A 16,510-nucleotide genomic window follows, 5' to 3' on the forward strand; every position below is an offset into this window, starting at 1 on the left:
CCTTGTTACAATAGAGGAAAAAATCCCTCCCAAACCGTGCTTGCATTTTTCATTGCACACGACTTTCCCTATGTATACATATAAAAAACATCCCGAGAAAAAAGAAGAAAGTATAAGAATTTTGACTACTCAGTTGATTCAACCACTACACTACTTACATGAGCATTTCAGAATGAGCATGAGCATTTCAGAATGAGAATTCGTGAATATTTTTTTCTCTTGATCTCTATATCTATAGATCATTTCTATTATATCTTCTATTTCTATTGTATTGTTTTATGCCTAATTTTATTATAATTATTTACCAGGTCATTGATACGGATAATATCCAAATACCAAATACGTTCTCTATATGATCCATGTAAATAAAAAGAAGTTATTTTGGGGAAGATCAAAGAAAGAACTTGTTCTTCTTCCGTAAAGAATTCTTCTAATAATCCCGAACTTAATCTTTGCAAAAACTGCGTACTGTACTTTTATGTTTACGGGCCAAAGTTCTAGCACACGAAAGTCGAAGTATATACTTCATTCGATACAAACTCTGTTTTTTTGAGGATCCACTATGATAGTGAGAAAGATTTCTACATATCCGCCAAATCGATTAATAATATCACAATCTGATAAATCGGTCCAAATCGGCTTACTAATAGGATGCCCGGATACGGTACAAAATTAGCTTTAGACAATGATCGAACAAGAGAATAATTGGGACTATGGTATCAAATTTCTTAGTAAAAATATCCATTAGAAATGAATTCTCTAGCATTTGATTCCTTACCGCCGAAGAATTTATTAGTACACTTGAAAGATAACCCAGAAAATAGAAAGAATAGTTTGATAATTGGTTTATATGGATCCTGTACGGTTGAGACCAAAAATGAAAATAATATTGCCAGAAATTTACAAAGTGGCATTTCCATTTCTTCATCAGAAAATGAGTTCCCCTTGAACCAGAATCGCTTTTCCTTGATATCGAACATAGTGCATGGAAGGATCTTTGAAGACCCATAAAGTCTTCTGAAAAAAATTTCGGCACACTACAAGATGTTCTATTTTTCCATAAAAATGTGTTCGTTCAAGAAAGGCTCCAAAAGATGTTAATCGTAAATAAGAAGATTGTTTACGAAGAAAAACTAATACAAATTCACATTCAGATACATAAGAATTATATAAGAACCAAAATAGTCTTTTATTTTCTTTTGAAAAAACATAAATAGATTTCTTCGGAGTAATGAGACTATTCCAATTATAATATTCGTAGAGAAAGAACCGCAATAAATGCAAAGAGGGAACATCCTGGATACAGGATTGAAGGATTTGGACCAGGATTTCCATATGGATGGGATGAGGTATTAGTATATCTGACAGATAATTTAAATGCGATAATTTATCCTCTAAAAAAGGAAATATTGAATGAATAGATTGTAAATTATGAGATTTGGTATTTTTTTTTCTTCAAGGGAAGATACTAATTGCAGCGAGAATGGAATTTCCACAATGACTGCAAAACCTTCTGATATCATCTGAGAAAAAAAATGGGAATAAAAATAATTGTTGTGCCCAACGAATCGATTTTGGTAAGAATCATTAACCGAATAAATCAAATAATTTTGTTGATACATTCGAATAATTAAACGTTTCACAAGTACTGAACTAAATTTATTGCCATAACCCCAAAATTCACGGGTTCATAAAAAATTGAACTATTTAAACCCTGATCATAAGCAAATACGTAAATATACTCCTGAAAAAGAAGTGGATATAGAAAGTATTGTTGCCGAGATCTATCTTTTTCTAAATATCCTTGTAATTCTTCCATTACATTTCCACTTGAAGCAGGGGTAGGAGGCATTTATTGGGTTATCAAATGATACATAGTGCAATATGGTCAAAACAGGGTATTTTTGTATTCTATTATGTATATAGAATACAATAGTAATAAAAATATATACCCCGAAAAGGAAACAGGGAGTCCAATCAATAGATCTTTTTATTCTCTTTTTCTATCGAATTGGTTTATCTTCGTTGTTTATCTTCGTTATAATTACAAGAGGATAACAAACCCTTTATTTTTGCAACCCGATCGCTCTTTTGACTTTGGAATTTATTCTCTTTATCAGTATACTGTTTCTTCTACACATCCGTTTCTAATCCATAATAAAGAATAGTTAGGATTTATTAAAAAAAAAGGAAAAGAATCAATGGTCCACCCACAGGAGAACTCACCCTTTCCCGTATAAGGCACTAATCTATTTTTAACGTCTAATTAGATCGGGTAATCGTTCAATTCAAATTAAGAACATAAGCTCGTTGCTTTTTGTTTTACCAAAATTGGAACCATAGGCTCTATCCATTTATTCACTAGACCCAACTGTAAATGTGAATTTGTTTTGTCCCCTTCCCTTCCAAAAATTTTTTATTTTTGTAGCGATCCAGTAAGGATAAACTAAAAGTTCCACTTTCATTTGAATTTGTAATTTTTTAATAAAATATTTAATAAAATAAGAAATTTTTTTTATTACGACATGCTACTTTTTCCATTCATTACCCTTGAGGATCAGTCGTGGTCTTATAGACTCTACCAATAGTCTGGACGAATTTGTTGCTTATCAAAATGTGTAAAAGATCATAGTCGCACTTAAAAGCCGAGTACTCTACCGTTGAGTTAGCAACCCGAATAAAATAAAATAAATAGGATATGTAGATACGATAAAAATGAAAAATCCATTAAATTGCACTGCACGACCCCATCAAAACATTGAACTAATAATAAATAAAAAAATATTTTATGTTTTATGATCGATTATACAAAATAAATAGAAAATGTACAGATCATATTTAAAAACACCAGATTCCTAAAAGAGATGCTAAAATTGTGACAGACCTACCAGTTTTTTATCAATTTTTTATTTTTGTTAAGTTAAATTCCAAAATACGTCTTATATGACAGTAAACCCAACAATGCAAAACCCATTATTTGAGTAAAAGTGAAGTTAAAACCCAATATGGGGTCTGGATAAAGAGATTTATTTATCTATGATCAATTAATTTATCTATGATCAATTATATTTGTTCGATACACCATTGTCAATATGAATGCAATGTTGAGAAACAAATAACAAATAAAGTAAATAAAATAAGGATTTGTATTGGGTTGGCACAACATAAATAAGAAATTTTGATGGAAAAAAATAAGGAAAAGATAAAGAAAAAATCTCGGGTTTACTCAATCAATAGAGGTACAATAAGCAAGATAATCCCTTGTTTGTTGGTGGATTCCTATAACAAGAAAAAAGTAAATTTAAGTATGAATAGAGCAAGAAAAGGGAAAATTTTAGGTAAAAAATTGTAAGTAAAAAATTATACAAAGATAGATTTTATATTAATCATCTCCCCCCTTTTTTATTAATTTTGTTGTTTTTTCTTTTAATTAACTCGAGGTTTTTTCTTTAAAAAATTCTGCCTTACTTAAAATATCATAAACAGTTCCTGTAGGTTGAGCGCCCTTTTCAAGGAAATATAGAATAGCGGGAACGTTTAAATAAGTTTGATTCTTTATCGGATCATAAAAACCCACTTTTCGAAAATCTCTTCCTTCTCTTCGGGATCGAACATCAATTGCAAACGATTCGATAGATGGCTCATTGGGATAGATGTACATAAACAATCCCCCCCAGAAACGTATAGGAGGTTTTTCTCCTCATACGGCTCGAGCTCGAGAAAAAATTATTTTTATTTCGGTATATCTTTCTGTATATAATATCAAATAGTAAACACAAAATAATGACTCAAATCATAGTCTAATTCATTATTATTATTTTGTTCTTCCTAAAAAAAAAAAAAAAAATAAATTTCATTCGTACTCATAACTCAAGTTGGGTAATTCTGACAGAATTCGAAGGGAAATCCTTAGACATTTCTTGAGCCGTCTCTAACCTCTTTTGTTTGTCTCATCTCGAATCTATTTTATTCCTAATTCTGATCCAATTTTTGAGACAATTGAAAATAGTGTTTCCTTGTTTCGGAATCCTTTATCTTTGCTTTGTAAAATCATTGGGTTTAGACATTACTTCGGTGATCCTTACTCCTTTCAAAAGGGCAGCAACATACCTTTTGTTTTTTTTATTTCTTTCTATAGAAATAGAATACCCATAGAAATAGAATACGAAGAATTGATTCCTCTGTGATACACTTTTTTTTGATCGAAATAGTTTTATCAATTCCGATTATTTTATATTTTAAGGATATACTTACAAAGCTGGTCTAACTTATTGATTGATTGGCACCTAGATTCTTCCCCTTGATAAATGAATCAATCCTTTCCGCTCGAGCTCCATCATGTACTATCAACCTAAGAAAAATTAGATTCCTAATGGAACAGAACAAACTATGTCGAGCCAAGAGCATCTTCATTTGTATAGAAAATGGTGGATGTAAAAATCCACAGCGGATCATGTCCTTCAAGTCGCACGTTGCTTTCTACCACATCGTTTCAAACGAAGTTTTACCATAACATTCCTCTAATTTAGAATTCAATTTAATTTCAAACCGCAATGGAATTGATTTAATATGTAATCATGAATAGTCATTGGCTCGATGGGAACAACGGGAACTATATAATAGTCTATACTTTATACCTATGGATAGATAAGTATTCTATGGATAGATAAGTATTGTATTTATCCGGAGAAAGCTCAGCAAGGATCCAATTTCTTTAACTCGATATTCTATCATATGAATGAAACGTATTTCTAAGAAAGATGTTTGCTTAAGACTTATTTACTTTACATCTCCAACAGATTGTTCGGGACGATCAATCATGAAATGCAGAATCTATTTTTCTAGAACAAAAAAACTATAAACCTCAAATCCTTTAATTTAATATATTTCCAATCCCGGAAAAAAATAAATTATTAGTCAAATAAACTGTTCCAATGACCAAAAAACAAAAAGGTCGTAAGTTTCTAGATACTATTGATTTATCATATTTCTTCGAGTACCAACCAAGAGTTCATAAAAAAATGTTTTAAAAATCTCCGACTTCAACATCATGACTGGAACTATGTTTTCTAGTCATGACTAAACTGGATCTCTAATTCAATCACCAAGTCGACGCAATCACAATGAGTAGCTAAAAATTTTTAGCAGATATTTCATTCCCTAAGGAGACATAAATTTTACCATGTTCAATTGAATTATCAATTGGTTTTCTTTTAACCAAAGAAGTAAATTGATAATCTAGTTTATCTATTTTCATGAGTATGAAATAGAAAAGGTCTCATGTACGGCAACATTAAGATCCTTATTCTTTCTTTCATCTGAAAGAAAGAATCTGAATATTGTTACTGGGGGTAATCATGGATATTTTTAAAATCAAAGATCCCCTTCCACAAATTCTTTTCACTTAAGTGAAAGGCCATTGTTATTGAAATACAACAACATTGTTATTGAAATACAACAACATTGTTATTGAAATACAACAATATAATAACAATACACAATATATATCATACATATAGGCATAGCGTAGGCCTTGTTTATTTTAGTTTATATAGATTTTGTTTTACTTCAGGTTCAACAATTTTTCCATCAATTCCATAAAATCAAGTTAAAATATATGGAATATCAAAATTTCCCCCCAATCGCTACGTTACATTGATTTACAATTATTTTCATTTGAGGCATCTAAGATATAAGATAGAAAGAAATGGAATTCAGACAATTTTTATCCTATTTTTTCCCACGCCACAGCACAGCTTTAGAAGTTTTAAAACCAGTGATGAAATTAGTACGACAAACTCCCTACTCTTTAGTCTTCACATAGAATGTGAAATTGGGATACCCTATTTTTGACTTTAGGCTTTGTGTGGAAGGGAATAGAGATGCTTTTGTTTCACGCTTCAATTCGGAATGCATCATGTGAGAATTATAATTCATATTTAGAATTCATATTTCATGAATATGGGACATAATGAATATAACAATAGTACGAGCATATTATGAATGTGAATGATAGACCCCAAATTTCTCTTTTTTTTATTCAAAAAAACTTCCACCTGTATTTGACACTTTATTATGCTTGTGATAAATCAAATGGATTCTAAGAATCCATTCTAAGAATTCATTCTAAGAATTCAGAACAAAAGACATTCTAAGAATTCAGAACAAAAGAAAAGGTTGTTCTCTTTAAGATTTTTCCGTTTTATGTGGGATACAATGTGATCCCATCTTTTGTTTCTGATGGAAACGATCTGGGACGGAAGGATTCGAACCTCCGAATAACGGGACCAAAACCCGCTGCCTTACCGCTTGGCCACGCCCCATTTTTCCTGTTTGGCACTAGTCAAGACTATTATTAGAATTAGTTATTCGTCAATCCCCCCCCCCAAAAAAATACATAATACATAATAAAAACATATGGGGTATTTTGTTTGTTGCTAGGATTCAACACATGTAGATTAGATATAGAATCAAAAAAGTTAATTGATCATTACATAGAATTCAATTAAGATAATGTATGAAAGTAGAATTCCTTGTATTCTCATTTGAGAATGGAAGGAAGGATTTTTGATTTGGGAGAGTTCAAAAAAAAAGAAGGATTTTTTGACTTGCCTTTTTCATTTTTCCCTTATAAAAATAACTCAATCAAAATAAAATTATCTAATCTACAAGAACGAAATGTTTGTTATGTTTAATATCTTTAGCTTAATCTGTATCTGTCTTAATTCTGTCCTTTATTCGAATAGTTTTTTCTTTGCCAAATTGCCTGAAGCTTATGCCGTTTTCAATCCAATCGTAGATGTGATGCCTGTCATACCTGTTCTCTTTTTTCTCTTAGCCTTTGTTTGGCAAGCTGCTGTAAGTTTTCGATAAAATCCTTAATACTTTGCCAAATCCATTCATGATTTATTCGACAAAAAAAATTATAAAAATGGATAAGATCGGCTAAGTCTTACATTAGAATTATAAACCCTCGATTAAAAAATGGAAATTCTTGTATATTGAGTAACCGCGGAGATGAATTTTGATCAGTTTATTTACTCGTTCTGACCTTTCAGTGAGTAAGGAGTTTATTAGGTCTAGGTCCCCTACAATACCTAATTGTCGATATGACAAGAAAATTTTTGTGAGGAAGGAATAAAAATCTTATTACAAAGAAATTCGTAAAAGTGACTTTCTTTTTCTTTTCAAATCAAAAAACTCCATTTTGGGGGGTATGATGTCAAATCAAACAAAATAGTATATGTGGTAAAAAGAAAAAATAGGTAATCTATTCCCTTTTTCTAAAATGATCTTATCTTGGAGATTGTGTAATGCTTACTCTCAAACTCTTTGTTTACACAGTAGTGATATTCTTTGTTTCTCTCTTCATCTTCGGATTCTTATCTAATGATCCGGGACGTAATCCTGGACGTGAGGAATAAAAAAAAATTGAGTTTTCTTTGTTTTTCTAATTTTTTCTTATTATTTTATCTATTCCATATATTCACTTTACCTATAAAAAAATAAAGGAATCGAAATTCCTTCGAAATCGAAAGTATCAAGTAATCAGAGCGGGCGGAGAGAGAGGGATTCGAACCCTCGGTACGAATAACTCGTACAACGGATTAGCAATCCGCCGCTTTAGTCCACTCAGCCATCTCTCCCAATTTAAATAAAATTGAAATTTCAATAAAATTTCAAATGAAATTGAAATTAACTATTTCAATTTAAATTGAAATTAAATAAAAAAAGAAAAGAAAATAATAAAAAAGAAAAAATTTTTAATTTTTAAGATATTAATTATTAAGTTTAAGAAAGACATTAATATAATATTTTTTATTAAGAAAGATATTAAACATTATAATTTAAGAAAGATATTAAACATTATAATTATAACATTATCATTAGAAATATGAAACATTCTATTAAAATTTCTAATTATAGAATAGATTTCATTACAGATGAAATAAAAAAAAAATAAAAAGTGAATAATTAAAAATTAAAATTATTAATAAATTCTAATCTAAATTTAAAGGTTAAAGGAATTGAAATTTTATTTTCAATTAAAGTAAAGAAAAAACAAATTAAAGGTTTTTTTTATGTAATAAAAAATTTCTTAAATATTATAATATTAAATATTATAATATTATATTATAAGTAATTTTATAAGTAATTGTATATTATAAGTAATTATATAATTAAGTAATTAATAATATTATATTATAATAATATTATATTATAAGTAATTATATAATTAAGTAATTATATAATTATAATTATATAATTATATTTATATTAAGTTAAGTTAATTTTAATAATTTAAGTAATGTAATTATATAAGTAATTATATAATTATATTTATATTTAAGTTAATTTACATTTACGTAATTTAATTTAAGTTTCATTTAAGTAAGTTAAGAGTAAGTCAAGAACGAATTTGATCAAGAATTCCATTTAGATAAGATTCGAAACAGGTATCTCCAATAGAAAGAAAACCTTACTTCTTTAATTTTGTACGAAAGGTTTATTCTCCCGGCCTGGTCCTAGTTAAGTACTGGCCGGGCCAGTACCTCTTTTTTTGTCCAGCTTCAATGACCCCTTCAGACAGACTGAGAATGCCAGCAATCCAGCAAAGGAAAAGTATAAGTATAACTTTATACTGTTTTTTAAATTTATATATGTTATTTAGAAAAGCTTTGTGCTCTTCGCCTTTTAAGTCCCTGGCTGGCGGGACTAAATATGTGTCAACGTTATAATTTTAATGCTATCTTGATTGCGTCTCACTCCCTTGTTCGACAAATAGTCCATTCATATACAATAATGTATATGTAGCGGGTATAGTTTAGTGGTAAAAGTGTGATTCGTTCTATTAACAACTTAAAAAGTTAAGGGGTCTCTCGGTTTTTTGCATACTCCGATCAAAAACTTTATTTCTTAAAAGGGTTTAATCCTTTACCTCTCAATAGCATATTTGAGGAAGAACATACATTCTCACGATTTGTATCCAAAGTCCAATTAGAAATTCTATTTTCGAAATTGAATAAGAAAATTGGATTATGTATATGGAGTCGTGAAACATAATTTTTTTTGAATTGGATCAATTCTTCCAATCGAATGAGTATGAATAAAGGATCTATGGATGAAGATACAAAAGTTTATTTCCAATCGTAACTAGATCTTAAATTTTGGTGTTGTAAAAGGGAAATTGAAGCCAAACAAGCTAGAAAAGGGTGGTTTTGGTTTACTAGAACCATCAGCATATTGTTTCAGCTCGGTGGAAACCAAATTCTTTTCCTCGGGATCCTGCGAGTGGAAATAGGGAACGAAGTAACTAGACTAGACGGATTTGGTATAATCCCTCTCCTCTAGAGGGATCATCTAGTAAGCGAGTAGTTTGGGATACATTCAGACAGAAAGGCTGACATAGATGTTATGGATCTAATTTTCTCTAGGAATACATCAATCTTCCATAAAGGAGCCGAATGAAATCAAAATTTCACGTTCGGTTTTGAATTAGAGACGTTAAAAGTGATCAAGCAACGTCGACTATAACCCCTAGCCTTCCAAGCTAACGATGCGGGTTCGATTCCCGCTACCCGCTCCATATTTCTTATTATGTATTATACATCTTATTATGTTATGTATTATACATCTTATTATGTATTATACATACATGCACCATCAATTTAGATATGCATTCTTTTTTATTCCCTAAAATATTTTCCGTGTAATTTGATTTTTTATCCGAACAAAAGAAAGTAAGAATACAAAAAAATAAAATAGGAATGAAAAGCGTCCATTGTCTAATGGATAGGACAGAGGTCTTCTAAACCTTTGGTATAGGTTCAAATCCTATTGGACGCAATTTATTTCCATCTATTTTTAAAATGGCTATACTTTTTAAAAATGGCTATACTAAGAAACCCTTTTTGAATCATTCGAATCAGAACTATTTCTCAATGATTACTCTTGTACTAAGAATAGAATATACCAAGAATAGAATAAAAGTAAGAAATTTATGTTTGTTCCTGAAGTAAAAACAGTTCGATCTGTTCTTGAATAGCTTCCTTCAAAAGAAATTCTACTTCCTCGGTGAATGTCTTGGTAGAAGATATAATTTCTTGAAATTTAGGTTTATTGTTTTTTAAGTAGCTACGTAACTGACTGAGAAATTTCTTTACCTGTCCAATTTCTAGCGGATCAAGATATCCATTCGCTCCGGTATAAATAGTAGCTATCTGTTCTTCCACTGCGAGAGGGTCTGATTGGGATTGTTTAAGCAACTCGCGTAATCGTTGACCTCTTGCCAATTGATTCTGAGTAGCTTTATCGAGATCAGAAGCGAATTGTGCAAAGGCTTCTAACTCTGTGAATTGCGCTAGTTCCAATTTTGATTTGCCGGCTACTTGTTTCATGGCTTTAATTTGAGCTGCGGATCCTACTCTGGAAACGGAAATACCCACATTAATAGCAGGTCGGATTCCAGCATTGAATAGATCGGCAGATAAGAATATTTGTCCATCTGTAATGGAAATTACATTAGTAGGAATATAAGCTGAAACGTCTCCAGATTGAGTCTCAACTATCGGTAAAGCGGTCATACTTCCTTCACCTAAACTAGAATTTGATTTAGCGGCTCTTTCCAAAAGTCGTGAATGCAAATAAAAAACATCTCCTGGATAAGCTTCACGACCGGGAGGTCTTCTTAATAGAAGAGACATTTGGCGATAAGCTTGTGCCTGTTTGGAGAGATCATCATAAATTATTAAAGTATGTTGTCCACGATACATAAAAAACTCAGCCAGAGCCGCTCCCGTATAAGGAGCGAGGTATTGTAATGTAGCAGGTGAATCCGCCGTTTCGGCTACCACAATAGTATATTCCATCGCCCCCTTTTCCCGGAAAGTAGTCACTACCTGAGCCACAGAAGATGCTTTTTGACCAATAGCTACATAAACACATATTACATTTTGACCTTTTTGATTGAGAATCGTATCTGTGGCTACGGCTGTTTTGCCGGTCTGTCTGTCCCCAATAATTAATTCTCGCTGACCGCGTCCTATAGGGATCATCGAATCAATGGCAATAAGCCCCGTTTGAAGAGGCTCATATACAGAACGTCTAGAAATAATACCTGGGGCAGGAGATTCAATTAACCGAGATTCAGAAGCTGAAATTTCACCTCTCCCATCAATAGGTTTAGCCAGAGCATTTATAACACGACCCAAATAACCCTCACTCACAGGTATCTGAGCAATTCGTCCTGTTGCTTTTACGGAACTTCCCTCTTGTATCATCAAACCATCACCCATTAATACAACGCCAACATTATTTGATTCCAAATTCAGAGCAATGCCTATTGTACCCTCTTGAAACTCTACTAATTCACCTGCCATTACTTCATCAAGACCATGAACACGAGCAATTCCGTCGCCTACTTGAAGTACGGTACCGGTATTCACAATCTTTATTTCTCTACTATATTGTTCAATACGCTCACGAATAATATTACTAATTTCGTCGGCTCGAAGGGTTACCATTAGTGTTTCTTTATTCTTTTTAGGAAGGAAAAGATAAAAATAATGCCTAAACTATAACTAAAAAAAGAAGGGCTAATCAGTTATTTCTTGCATGGCCCCGAGAATGCCAATATTAGCACGGATCGTACGGAAATGTAACTCGCTATTCAAGCAACTATTCAGAGTTCCTAGAGCTCCTTGTAAGGCTTGTTGGAAAACTCGTTGTCGGACCTGATTAATCGCTCTTTGTTGTTCAAACTGAAGGGTTTCATTTTTGTAATTTTCTAATTGTTCCAAACTATTACTAGTGGCATTAATCAAATTTTGTTTTTCTCGTTCTATTTCAGAGTATCCATTCATTCGATACTCATCTGCTTCCATTTCCACTTTACGTAAGCGAGCCCGGGCTCTTTCGAGCTGCTCAATGGCCCCTTTACGTAATTCTTCCGAATTTCGAATAGTATTCAAAATCCTCTGTTTTCGATTATCTAATAAATCATTTAATGAAAGTAGATTATCTTATCATTAATTTCAAAACTTCCATGATCTCTTCCCGAACCAAACATGAATCTTTCGATTCATTTGGCTCTCACGCTCAATTATTTATTTTATTTATGGTGTGGGTATTCCCATATCTTTTTTAATGTTTTATTTATGGTGTGGGTATTCCCATATCTTTTTTAATGTAATGAGCCTACCCTCTCTTTTCTGTTTGTATTCAAAGATGTCAAAACTGATACAAGACCAGAATATCAGGAGGACTCTTCCGACTAGACCAGACAAAAATCTAGAATTGTCAGCAAAGTTGTTTCTTTATTTGTATTTTATTTATATTTGTTTTGTATTTTATTTATCATTTTCATTTTTAGAATTCTATTTCATTTTTCATTTTAAAAAAATGAAAATAATAATTATTATATTTTTTATTTGTTTCTTCAAGTCCAAAAATTCCTCTTTTTTTATACATAGGTCGTCATTTCGGCATTAGATAAAAAAAGCAAAGTGCTCATTTTTCTAGTAAATGGTTCAAATTCTTTTATCGATATGAGTGTTCTATATCAAATCAAATAAATTACCAACTATTTTTTTTTTAACCATTTCGTTACTAACGTAGTGGTAGAAGTGGTAGAAAGAGTACCATGTTTTACCTGGACTTTAAACAATTTAGCTTTAACCATGTTAATGGTCTCACATTATTGGTTGATAGAGAATCAAAGTGGATTTACCAATAAGTCACGAAATGCTATGGTTCTTACATATGATTTCTTAATTTATTCAGAAGTAATTCGTCGAGATCGTGCACCTTTTTCCTATTTCTCCTATAAATACCATAAATAAAGTGCAGCTGGATGGATCCAACCTATTCTTGAAATACACAACTCGCACACACTCCCTTTCCAAAATAAATCAATACACCAAGCACTACACTTAGATTTATTGGATTTGTTGCTAAAATATCGGTATTAAACCCGAAACTCCCGGCGGATGGCCAGTGACCCAAGGAAACGAAAGAATCGATTACATTTTTCATATGCTCCCCTCTCTTATGGATAGGACTAACAAAGAACAGAGTTCTTTTTGTATCACTTCACTCGCCTTTTTTTGATCGATTTCTTTTTATTAATTTCATTTCCACTTTATTTAATGGCAATAGATTAAATCATTTGTTTGAAATTTATTATTTTTTAAGTTTTCAAGAAGTTTCCAATAAGATACTTTACTTAGGTCTTAGATCTCATATCAATTGATAACTATTTCGTTTGTTGAAACGCTTCGAACAATGAAAGTAAAAAAGTTTTCTATTGTACTAAGCTAAGGACAGAAAGGAAGAAAGCAAGCGAATCTGGTAATTCCTCATCCTCAAATCAGCCCTTCCTGGCGTATTGTCTCAACAAATAAGTAATTTATAAGTAAAGTGTAAATATAATTCGAAGAAGCAAAGGGCAATTCCAAGTTAAAGTTAATAAAATAAGAAAAAAGTATGTAAGGTACTTTTTTCTATTTATTTCTAGGATTAAACAAAAGGATTCGCAAATAAAAGCGCTAACGCCACGACCAGTCCGTAAATTGTTAAAGCTTCCATAAAAGCTAGACTAAGCAATAAAGTACCTCGTATTTTACCCTCTGCTTCTGGTTGTCTCGCAATACCTTCTACAGCTTGGCCTGCAGCAGTACCTTGACCAACTCCAGGTCCAATAGAAGCAAGCCCCACGGCCAATCCAGCAGCAATAACGGAAGCGGCAGAAATCAGTGGATTCATGGTAAGTTCCTCGCACAAAAAAAAAGAAATGGTTAATGATACAATCAACCAATGAATTATTACTCATTTTATCATTAAGATCCAGCGGTCCGAAGTAACTAAAAACTCCGAATTGAAATGATAATATTACTAAATTACTGAACTGAATCGTCACAACTATCTCGTTTTTACCCATAATGGAGTTTTTGTAAATCCATATGCATACAGTTCTAACTATTGTATTTCTTTGTTTCGAACCACTCTTTCATTTAATTCTTCGTTCTTTACTACACCATTCTTGAGTTCATCTCTTTGTTCATTCAATCCACAATCACAGACAAAATAGAAGGACTGATATTGAAATCCGTCTAAATGGAGTGTGACTAAATGCAGTGTGAGCTGCAATCAATATCAATCAAATTAATACCAATACAAATCAATATCAATATATCAATATGTAGTAATATAAAAGTATGTAGTAGTACCAATATCAATATATAGTAATAATTAATACTAATAATTATCGATAATATAATTATAAATGATTATATTAACTAATACTTAATTGATACTTAGATATTTTACATATGAATATTAATACTTATATTAATATTAACTATTAAACTAATTATTAATGTTAACTAATACTTATTTTATTACTTATATTTATTTACTTATATTTATTTATTTATTTATTATTATTTATTATTATATTTATTATATTATTATTATATTAATATTATTATTATATTATATTATCATTATAGGATTATATTATGTATAGGATTATATTTTATATTATGTATAGGATTATATTATGATTACAGAGTAGAAGTTATGATTATAAAAATAGTAATAGTATGTAATTAAGTAATAGCATGTAATTAAGTAATAGCATGTAATTATGTAATATAGTGATGTTATATAGGATGATAGGGATAGCCTTATATAACTAATGAATATCTAATGTCATTCTAATATGACATATATATTTGTTTCTTCCATAACGTAAACCACCCGCATTTTTTTTAGATTAAATCGGATTCTAGAATCATTCCTAGAAACATAGACGGGGTCCGAGCTTATAGACATTACATACATCTAGTATAACCTCCCCAACCCTTCTTTTTTTTTTTACAATTCTGTAATACCGTCCATCTTTTCTCCTAAAACTCTAAGTCATATAGTAATACGTTATTATGTTCCCCAACCAATTGGATTATCTTGAACCACGCATGAATTGGGATAAACTTACTTAATAATAATAATAAAAAATAATAATAAAAAGACTATTTTGAAAGCTAGTCAATGATGACCCTCCATGGATTCACCTATATAAGCCGCAGCTAACGTTGCAAAAATAAGAGCTTGAATACCACTTGTAAATAATCCAAGAAACATGACAGGTATAGGAACTACTGAAGGGACTAAAGAAACAAGAACGACAACTACTAATTCATCAGCCAATATATTCCCGAAAAGTCGAAAACTAAGAGATAAGGGTTTTGTGAAATCTTCTAGGATGTTAATTGGTAAAAGTATTGGAGTTGGTTGAATGTATTTCCCAAAATAACCCAATCCTTTTTTGCTAAGACCCGCATAAAAATATGCGACTGACGTGAGTAAAGCTAAAGCAACAGTAGTATTTATATCATTCGTGGGCGCAGCTAACTCCCCATGAGGTAACTGTATAATTTTCCAAGGTAAAAGAGCACCTGACCAGTTAGAAACAAAAATAAATAGGAACATAGTTCCAATAAAGGGAACCCAAGGACCATATTCTTCTCCAATCTGGGTTTTGCTCAAGTCTCGAATAAATTCAAGGACATATTCGAAGAAATTCTGACCGCCGGTCGGAATGGTTTGTGGATTCCGAACAGCTAGGATCACCGAACCTAATAAGATAGCAATTACTACCCAAGAAGTGATAAGTACTTGGGCATGGACTTGTAAACCTCCTATTTGCCAATAGAAATGTTGGCCTACTTCTACACCCGATATATCGTATAACCCCTTGAGTGTTTTAATGGAACATGGTATAACATTCATATGGTCCTCTAACAAAAATTGAACTTCAAAAAATAAATTATTTTGATTCAACCATCTCTTTCTCAACTCACCAACTTGAATCACTAATTGTATTCATCAATCGTATATTTAGGATATCAAGAAATTACATAGGATACCAAGAAATCACATAACATCATAACATATTATCAATATGCCCACATTTCCATTTTGTTTTTTCTTTTTTTTAATTCAAGAATAGTAACCGATCCAATAAATCTATAAAATCCCCAAATAATTAACTAATTATTCTTAATCATAATCAACGATTTCTTATATAGCTACAACGGCCCTCACAAATTGCGGATACTAATTTGTTAAGAACCAATCGGATTGAAGCTATAGCGTCATCATTGGCTGGGATCGAAATATCTGCGAGATCGGGGTCACAATTTGTATCGATTAAACAAATCGTCGGAATCCCTAAAATTACACATTCTCGAAGAGCCATATATTCTTCTTGCTGATCAACGATGATCACAATATCAGGCAATCCCGTCATATATTTGATACCGCCGAGATATGTTTGCAAGGCAGATAATTTTCTCTTCAACATTGCGGCATCTCTTTTGGGAAGACGGTTGAGTTTCCCCATCTTTTGTTCTGCTCTTAAATCCCTGAACTTTTGAAGTCTCGTTTCCGTAGTAGACCAATTCGTTAACATACCACCGAGCCATTTTTTATTAACATAATGACACCGGGC

The 16,510-nt window shown here is 31.4% G+C and overlaps 2 protein-coding genes and 2 non-coding genes across 4 annotated transcripts; 1 reads left to right on the forward strand and 3 right to left on the reverse strand.

Annotated features, from left to right (window-relative positions):
- Positions 1-7,558: 7,558 nt before the first annotated feature.
- Positions 7,559-7,646, reverse strand: TRNAS-GCU (transfer RNA serine (anticodon GCU)). Its single transcript has one exon. It is a non-coding gene; the product is annotated as a tRNA-Ser (tRNA).
- A 1,159-nt stretch (positions 7,647-8,805) lies between these two features.
- LOC135665138 (ATP synthase subunit alpha, chloroplastic) lies at positions 8,806-14,360 on the reverse strand. Its single transcript, XM_065177137.1, has 2 exons — positions 12,888-14,360; positions 8,806-12,004 (listed from the first exon to the last, which is right to left on the reverse strand). The coding sequence occupies exon 2, from the start codon at positions 11,520-11,522 to the stop codon at positions 9,999-10,001; it is 1,524 nt and encodes a 507-aa protein (XP_065033209.1). The 5' UTR covers positions 11,523-12,004; positions 12,888-14,360; the 3' UTR covers positions 8,806-9,998.
- Positions 9,775-9,846, forward strand: TRNAR-UCU (transfer RNA arginine (anticodon UCU)). Its single transcript has one exon. It is a non-coding gene; the product is annotated as a tRNA-Arg (tRNA).
- Positions 11,882-16,457, reverse strand: LOC135665140 (ATP synthase subunit a, chloroplastic). Its single transcript, XM_065177139.1, has one exon. The coding sequence runs from the start codon at positions 15,787-15,789 to the stop codon at positions 15,046-15,048; it is 744 nt and encodes a 247-aa protein (XP_065033211.1). The 5' UTR covers positions 15,790-16,457; the 3' UTR covers positions 11,882-15,045.
- Positions 16,458-16,510: the final 53 nt, after the last annotated feature.

The sequence above is a fragment of the Musa acuminata genome, unplaced genomic scaffold, assembly GCF_036884655.1.
Source record: "Musa acuminata AAA Group cultivar baxijiao unplaced genomic scaffold, Cavendish_Baxijiao_AAA HiC_scaffold_946, whole genome shotgun sequence".
NCBI classification, from domain to species: Eukaryota; Viridiplantae; Streptophyta; class Magnoliopsida; order Zingiberales; family Musaceae; genus Musa; species Musa acuminata.